General features: G+C 40.3%; 1 protein-coding gene across 1 annotated transcript in view; it reads left to right on the forward strand.

The window, feature by feature from the left end:
* The window catches only part of SLC39A14 (solute carrier family 39 member 14), a 15,219-nt gene extending 11,165 nt beyond the window's left edge, over positions 1-4,054 (forward strand). The window contains exons 5-8 of the mRNA XM_007950817.2: positions 544-732; positions 849-1,056; positions 2,203-2,387; positions 3,908-4,054. Of these exons, the coding sequence (XP_007949008.1) occupies positions 544-732; positions 849-1,056; positions 2,203-2,387; positions 3,908-4,054 (729 nt within the window). The remainder of the gene's footprint in view (positions 1-543; positions 733-848; positions 1,057-2,202; positions 2,388-3,907) is intronic.
* Positions 4,055-8,780: the final 4,726 nt, after the last annotated feature.

Consider the following 8,780-nt stretch of genomic DNA (forward strand, 5'->3'; position numbering starts at 1 on the left):
ATGGATCTCCAGTTGCCAGCACCATTTATTAAACAAACATTCTGTCCCCCATTTAATGGATTTTGGCCCTTTGTCAAAGATCAGCTGACCATAGGTAGATGGATCTATTTCTGGGTTCTCAATTCTATTCCATTGGTCTATGTGTCTATCATTAAACCAATACCAGGCAGTTTGACTACTGTCGCTGTATAGTAGGTTTGGAGATCTGGCAGTGTGAGACCTCCTACTTTGTTCTTCTTCAATAGTGCTTTACTTCTCCGAGGTCTTTTTCCTTTCCATATAAAGTTAGTGATTGGTTTTTCCATATCCTTAAAGAATGTTGAGGGATCTGGATTGGGATTGCATTGAATGTATTGATTGCTTTGGATAGAATTGACATTTTCACAATGTTCAGTCTTCCTGTCCACAAGCATGGGATGTTCTTCCATTTATGTATTTTCTTCGTTAGTAGCAATGAGTCAGAGTAGGTGCTCATTAAGGTTTATGACTTTGTGAGTTTATGCTGACAGCCCCCCTTTCTCCCCCACCCCATTGTCCCTCCAGCATCATCATGGACATAGCCATTATGCCTCTGAAACACTTCCTTGCAAGAAGGACCAGGAGGAGGGTGTGACGGAGAAGCTACAGAATGGGGATCTGGACCACATGATCCCTCAACACCGGAACAGCGAGCCAGATGGCAAGGCCCCCATGATGGATGAAAAGGTCATTGTGGGGTCACTGTCTGTCCAGGTCAGTGCGCCATCAGCTGCTTGGTGGGAGCCTTAAAGTGGTAATCGCCTTGATGACTCATGTTTACTTTGAAAGTACATGGTCCACCCTTTGACATGGGATGGGCTTTCTTATAGGACCTGCAGGCTTCCCAAAGCACATGTTACTGGCTAAAAGGTGTCCGCTACTCTGATATTGGCACTCTGGCCTGGATGATCACCCTGAGTGATGGCCTCCACAATTTCATCGATGGCCTGGCCATTGGTGCCTCCTTCACTGTGTCTGTTTTCCAAGGCATCAGCACTTCAGTGGCCATCCTCTGTGAGGAGTTTCCACATGAACTAGGTAAGCATATATTTCCCTGTTCCACTTTTGTTACCATGGTTCTCGTGCAGCATCCTTCTTACAGATTATCCCTTGATAATCTCCTTCAGAATGCCTGTTGTAGTTAATTTACGTGGTACCTGAACTGTCTGATGGAGTCCCTGGGTACTGCGAACAATTTACATGCTCAGCGGCTAACCTAAGGGTTAGGGGTTCAAGGCTACCAGGGGCACCTTGAAAGAAAGGCCTAGTGATCTCCTTCCAAAAAATCAGCCATTGCAAACCCTATGGAGCACAGTTCTACTGTGCACACGGGGGTCACCATGAATCAGAATTAACTTGATGGCAACTAGTAAAAAACTATGTGGTATCAAAACCACTATTTCTTAACAGTCAAATTATTTAAAATGATAGAGTTTTTACAGGAATGTTTGTTTTCCTCTACACCCATTTCCTGTGACTCAGTTTTCCTTACCTATGAAATGGGGTTAATGATAGTATCTACCTCATAGTATCATCGTGGGGATTTAATGAAATAAATAGTGAAAAAGGGCTTACTGTGTGCCACACACTATTCTAAGTGCTCAATAAAGGCCATCTTGTTAATCTCCCAAAGGCTGAGATTTATCTTAGAAGTCTGAGGGAGGATGAAGTGGATGAGCCAGGGGTTAGGAGGTCTGGTACTTAATTTATGAGCTGTCAGGTATGGAAAAGTATGGATTTTGGACTCAAAATCAAATCTTAGCTTTGCTGTTTATTGGCTTGTGACTTTGGGCAAAAGATGTAATTTCTCTCAGTCTCAATTTAATTACTGAAAAGTACTCTTCATTGTAGTTGTGAGGAAAAGAGCACCTAATATTTCACCATCCATCAAAAGAGAAATGAGACCATTGCTAGTTAGTTATCTGTTTTTAAAATCCTATGAAATATTTTTATCCTCTAGGCTGGAAGTACGTGGCCAGGTTCTTCCATGGAGACAACTCCTGAATTTAAAATGAAGGGGACTTAGTCTTATCACCTCAATCTCAAATCTGTGACCGACTGTCATGATTTTTAACCCACACTTTATCCATAGTTATGCAGTCAGTCCTCATCAGTGTTCTGTCTCCCAAGACCTTGTAAGACTCTTCTTTCAACATCCCTCCCCTTCTTGTTCTCTGACTGTAGGAGATTTTGTGATCCTGCTCAATGCTGGGATGAGTATCCAGCAAGCTCTCTTCTTCAACTTTCTTTCTGCCTGCTGCTGTTATGTGGGCCTGGCGTTTGGGATCCTAGCCGGCAGCCACTTCTCTGCCAACTGGATCTTCGCACTGGCTGGAGGAATGTTCTTGTATATTGCTCTGGCTGATATGGTAAGTCTTCATAGCTCATGCCATGTGGGCAAACCTGGACCAGATAATTCATTGGATAGAAGACTGCTAAGGGGACATTGGGGTTTTTTGTTTGTTTGTTTTACTTTTAATAACAGCTTTAATGAAATGTCATTCACACCTATTTAAAGTGTGTAATTCAGTAGTTTTGGAAAGACATTGGTTTTTTGTGGGTGAGAACATTATGTTTTAAAGGAGGAAAGTCTCTATTCTATTAGCATATATCATTAAAGGAGATGATAAAGGTCTTTACTTAAATCTTATTGAATAGGTACAGATAGATAAATAAAAAGAAGGAAGGAGGTGGAAGGAGGGAAGAAAGAAAATTACCCATAATTATTCTGCCCCAAAACAACAATAACAATTAATACTTGATTTGTTTCTTTTTTGCTTCAGTGCATTGTGTCTATTTTTAAATAACTGTTATTGCATTAAACATTCAATTTTATGTCCCATTTTTTTTTTTAATTTAATATAATGGACGTTTTTGCATGTTGCATAGTCTTTGAAAGCATCCTTTTCAATGGCAGTTACATGGTGAGAAGATATACTTTAATCCCAGAGATGGAATTGCTGACTCAAAAAGGATGCATAGTTTTAGTCTTTTAATATGTATTGGCAAACTGCTTTCTAAAAGAGCTGAAACCTTTTTGCATTTTAACCTTTCTCAAAGACTGTATTGCTTTTATATGATGAGTAGTATATGAGAGTGTACCTGCTAACATTTGATATAACCATTGCAGTAGTTTTGCATTTGCTATACTTGAGCCATTCATTTCTTATGAGTTTGATTTCTTTTCCTTGTTTGTTGGCATGACATGTTTTGTTTTGTTTTGTTTTTTGGCATATTTGCATGAATTATTTTTTAATGTCTTTTGAAAATTCCATTTTTGGTGAGAGTACTGAGCATCATGATCCAGCCTTACCCCATGGAAGCGTTTTAGGCTTTCTCCTCCCGAGAGGAGCCTGCCTCATGGTTAGGATGTATTTTGCATTATTTGAATTGGAATGCCTCCTGGATGTCACCTGCTTCCCTGGCCTCGCTCCCTGTTCCCAGAAACAAAAGGCCTTGAATCACAACCATGCCCTAGCTCCAATCTCTATCCCTTTACCTACATAGTTGTTTAATTTCCCAAAGAGGAAGCAACAACATTTTGTTAGCAAAATATTTTTGCAAGTGTTTTCAAAGTCCACAATAAAAAGTTTATTTTGATCCCAGTGCATTAATGTTTAGTCGGCATCTAAACACATTTAAGTAAGGGTGACATAGATGTGTAGCGTTACCTAGAAAGTGGTAAAGTGGTGAGAACCTCCTTGAGGAAAGGGCTAGATGCTATTGCTCTTAATTTTCTTTGTAAGCCAGTTTTATATATATATGTGTGTGTGTGTGTGTGTGTGTATATATATATATATATATATATAAAACCAACTACTGAATTTGTCCTGGACTTAGAAGGTTAGGAAAAGAATAATAACTCTGTTTTTCTGTTTTTTTTCCTCAGTTCCCTGAGATGAATGAGGTCAGCCAAGAGGATGAGAGGAAGGGCAGTGTCTTGATCTCCTTTGTCATCCAGAACCTAGGCCTCTTAACTGGATTCACCATCATGCTGGTCCTCACTATGTATTCAGGGCAGATCCAGATTGGCTAGAGCCCTGCCAAGAGCCAGTGAGCTTGGAAGTGGGACCCTTGGCTGCCTGATCCCTGGCCTGAGGACTCGGCATCCATGAAGGCCCACAGAAGAAGCAATTTTATTAAGAACTATAACACAGACTGTATTCCTGCATTCAGATGTCAGCTGTTTTTAAAATGCTCAGTCCTAGGAATCTGGTAACCAGTCTCTAGGTAGTGCCTCTCAGCCTTTCCTACCCTCTTTTCCCAGAGCAACTCTGGAATGGAATGCAACTTAGAAGACAAGCCTCACTTTTTTCTCTGGTTACCCTGACCTCTTACTCTTTGAACCACTGCTGAGAGGTTTTGAATCCTTTAGCATACATGAAAAACATAGCCAGGGGTCATAACTTGGTTAGAAATATCAGGAGCTAAATGTGTAGTTTGGGGCCCATGAATCTAAATATCACCCTGGACCTCAAGATGGTCCATTTTGAAATGGGTGTACTTATTTTTACAGAGAAAGTACAGGAGACAGGCAGGCATTCCTGCCATTTTTTTCAAAGTCTGTTCAGTTGCCTATTACTTCTCTCAAAGAGAGCTGAAACTGAGAACACAGGAGTGGGACAAGAGGAGAGACAATGAATGAATGAGAAGGGAAGTAGAACTGGATGGGTATGTCCTGTAGCGATGGCCATTTATCCCCTCTGGTTTTGTGGCAGTGCCCCTGGTGTTTTAGGACTGTTTAGTTGAGCTGCCATGTAGGTTCAGTTGCCTGGGCCTTTTCAGATTAACACAGACAGAATGGCAGGAGGGAGATCTGCAAGAAATTTGTTGGTTTTGCTGTGATTTCCGCTTCCCTTTCTTCACTCTCATCCTCTGACAGACTTTTTAGCTGCCTCCTTAGAAGCACACTCTGAGCACATTTAAGACATGTGTATTAGCGGGGAGACTGCACAAGCCTACTTCCCCTGGTCAAGACTGCTGCAGAGCAGCAAGATGGCTTTGAGGATTGGAGTGTCTGCTTAGAACAAGGGTAATCAGAAATGGAATCAGTGCAGGCAAGATTTAGAATTTTCTAATGACATAAATAAAAGGGTGAGGAATAGGGGACTCTAAGCTATAAGGTCAGAAACTTGGATTGACCTGCAGATGTTTGCATGATCAGAGATTTGGTGGTGGCAGAGCGAATGGGTTTTCAATTGCACTGTCTAGGTTACTGCTTCCTCCCTCACCCCCAAACCAAAAAAAGGTTGAGTCCTGTTTTGAATTGAATATTAATTGCTTTAACTCTCTTCAGAAAATGGATAGAGATACTTGTCTGTGAAACTGTTGGCCAGCCTCAGGACTGTGGAGCTTTCTCCTCAGAACTCTGGCTTCAGGGGGAGCTCATCTCCAGGTTCACTAGGTGAATTGATTTATTATTATCATATTGATAATGTGAGATTCTTTAGCCACTTTGGGGATCCCAACTCTCCAGAAGCCTTCCTTAGTGGTGCCCACAGTTGCAGCCTAGGGGCTGTGTTAGCAAACTTTGTGTGCATGACTGACAAGAGTACTGGTTCATTGCCAACACCTAAGAGTTTTTCTGTCCTTACACACAAAATCTTTCCACCATACGATAATCAAAAGCATCTATTTTGTTTTTTCTTCTTGGGGAACTTCCCCCAAGCCAGGAATATTCTTGAAAAGAACATGAGAAGGAAAACTGCTGGCAATACTTTAGAGTTTTTCTCCTTATCTCACTGTTGACTGGTGGATTTGAGAATAAGCTGAAGAAGGAGGAAAACTTTAGTTATCGATATTTAGATTAAATGTCAGGATTGATTCCTGATAAGATTATGATCCAGTTTTACCAAAGAACCATTTCCTTCAATGATGGAATCTAATTTTTTATATTATCATTATTATTACTGTTTCAAAACAATTCTTTGTCTTTTCTGTTTTATTTTTCTCAAAATGCTTTTAGGAGCTAGCAGACAATAACACTGAAAACTAAGACTTTGGAAAATTTTGCTTTACTTATTAACTCACACTGACGTATTAAATTGATATCTTTAGCATTCCTTAGCGATACTGCCATTCCTTAAAAATAACATTTGCCTTGAAGTAGAATACTAAGTTAGAGCTAGTGGGTTCCTAGTTTAGGAGAAACAAATTAAAAAATAAAATATGAAATAGTAGGGTCCTTTCCCTTTTCTTTCATACCTATCTCAAGAGCTTTTCATAAACAGCTGACTTAAAGGGAAATTCTTTAAACTATAATTGGTGCAGAGGCCAGTCATCACTGGGGCTTAGCAGGGGGTGAAAACACTCAAATAATCTGACTAATGATTTTATTGCAATTGGCAACAGATCTGCCTCATAAATTGAAAGTGTGACAGTTTCTTTTTGACTATTAAGTGTTGAATTTGCTGTTTTAAGCATTTGTACATACTAGAAGTCTAAGGAATAGCAAGTTATTTTGAGGAATTTTTCACCCCTGACATTAACATCTTCAACCTTTTTTCTCCAGATGAACCAGCTCTTACTAACTTTAGTAAGAAAAGTATACATCATATACAGGGGCACTCACCAGGGAGAGGCGTTCTGCTACTTGTCAGCCTTACCCTGGGATACAGGTTGCCCTCTGTCCTTGCCCCAAAAGGTATTTTGTGTCTAGTGTCAACTTGGGGCTACCCTTCATTGGTCCTTCCTTGGGTTAAAGAAAAAGGCTTCTCTGTTTGGGTATCCTGAAGTCTATTTTTTTAGTAAGTCCTCTTTCAAAGAGATGGTAATATGCTGGAAATCTGCTTTTAAAAAAGAAAAAAAAGCTGTCTTTGATTTTTGCAAAAGATAGAGATTAGGTCTTTATTGTTCATATTTCCCTTTACAGTTCTGCAGTTCCATCACAGTATTTTTTTAAAATAACTCAGGTGTTAGGAGAAGAAATTAAAAAAGAGAATAACTTATGTTATGTGGACTATAAATGTTTTATTTGTAAGATTCTATAAATAAAGCTATATTCTGTAATTGTTGAGAATCCAAAGTGTGATCTTTTGTAGTAATCAGCCCTCATTGGCCTATAAAGAGCCCTGGTGGTGCAGTGGTTAAGTGATCGGCTGCTAACCAAAAGGTTGACAATTCGAACTCACTAGTGACTTTGCAGGAGAAAGATGTGGCTGGCTGTTTCCAGAAAGATTACAGCCTAGGAAACCCTATGGTGCAGTTCTACTCTGTCTTCTAGGGTCACTGTGAATCTGGAATCCACCTAAGGCAGTGGGGTTTGTTTAGTTTCATAAGCCTATTGTTGTTGTTGTTACGTGCTGTTGAGTTGGCTCCGACTCACAATGACCCCATGTACAACAGAATGAAACACTGCCCAGTCCTGTGCCAGCCTTGCAATTCTTGCTATATGTGAGCCCATTGTTGCAGCCATTGTGTCAATCCATTTTGTTGAGGGCCTTCCCCTTTTTTGTTGACCCTCCAATTTACCAAGCATGGTATCCTTCTCCAGGGAATGGTGCCTTCTGACAACATGACCAAAATAGGTGACACGAAGTCAGGTCGTTCTCACTTCCAAGGGGCATCCCGGCTGCACTTCCAGGGTAGATTTGTTAGTTCTTCTGGCAGTCCATGATACTTTCAGTATTCTTCACCAACACCACAACTCAAAAGCATCAACTCTTCTTCAGTCTTATTCATTGTCCAGCTTTCACATCCATATGAGGCAAATGAAAATACCATGGCTTCGGTGAGGTGCACCTTAGTCTTCAAACAGATATCTTTGCTCTTCAGCACTTTAAAGATGTCTTTTGCAGCAGATTTATTGTTGTTGTTATGTGCTGTCGAGCCAGACCTGACTCATAGCAACCCCTCCTTGGGTTTCTGAGGCAGTATGGAAATACGTTGCCCACCCTTCCTTCCGAGGAGTGGCTGGTGGATTTGAACCACCAGCCTTCTGGTTAGCAGTCAAGTGCCTTAGGCACTATGCTACCAGAGCTCCTTTGCAGCAGATTTGCTCAGTGCAATATGTCGTCTTGATTTTTTGATTGCTGCTTTCATGGGTGTTGATTGTGGACCCAAACAATATAAAATCTCTGACAACTTCAATCTTTTCTCCATTTATTATGATGCTACTTTTTGGTCCAGTTGTGAGGATTTTTGGGGTTTTTTTTATGTTGAGATGTTATCCATAGTGCAGAGTGTAGTCTTTAATCTTCATCAGTAAGTGCTTCAAGTTGTCTTCACTATCAGCAAGCAAGGTTGTGTCGTCTGCATATCACAGGTTGTTAATGAGCCTTCTTCCAATCCTGATGCCACATTCTTCATATAGTCCAGCTTCTCAGATTATTTGCTCAGGATACAAATTGAATAAGTATGGTGAAAGAATACAACCCTGATGCACTCCTTTCCTTATTTTAAACCCTTGTTCTGATCGAATGACCGCCTCCTGGTCTAGGTTTCTCATGAGCACAATTAAGTGTTCTGGAATTCCCATTCTTCTTACTGTTATCCATAATTTGTTATTATCCACACAATCGAATGCTTATGCATAGCCCATAAAACACAAGTAAACATCTTTCTGGTATTTGCTTTCAGCCAAAATCCATCTGACATCAGCAATGATATCCCTCGCTCCACATCCTCTTCATTGGCCTGTGGGTATAGTGAAAACAGTCAGACACAAGATGGAGATGGTGTTTCACTTTCTTTACAAAGCTTTGTTTTAACATTCCCACTTGGAATCTTTTAGAAGGAATGTTCAATATCATAACACACTCACC

This window comes from Orycteropus afer, unplaced genomic scaffold (genome assembly GCF_000298275.1).
Source record: "Orycteropus afer afer isolate SDZICR_OR568_19922 unplaced genomic scaffold, OryAfe1.0 scaffold00289, whole genome shotgun sequence".
Taxonomy (NCBI): domain Eukaryota; kingdom Metazoa; phylum Chordata; class Mammalia; order Tubulidentata; family Orycteropodidae; genus Orycteropus; species Orycteropus afer.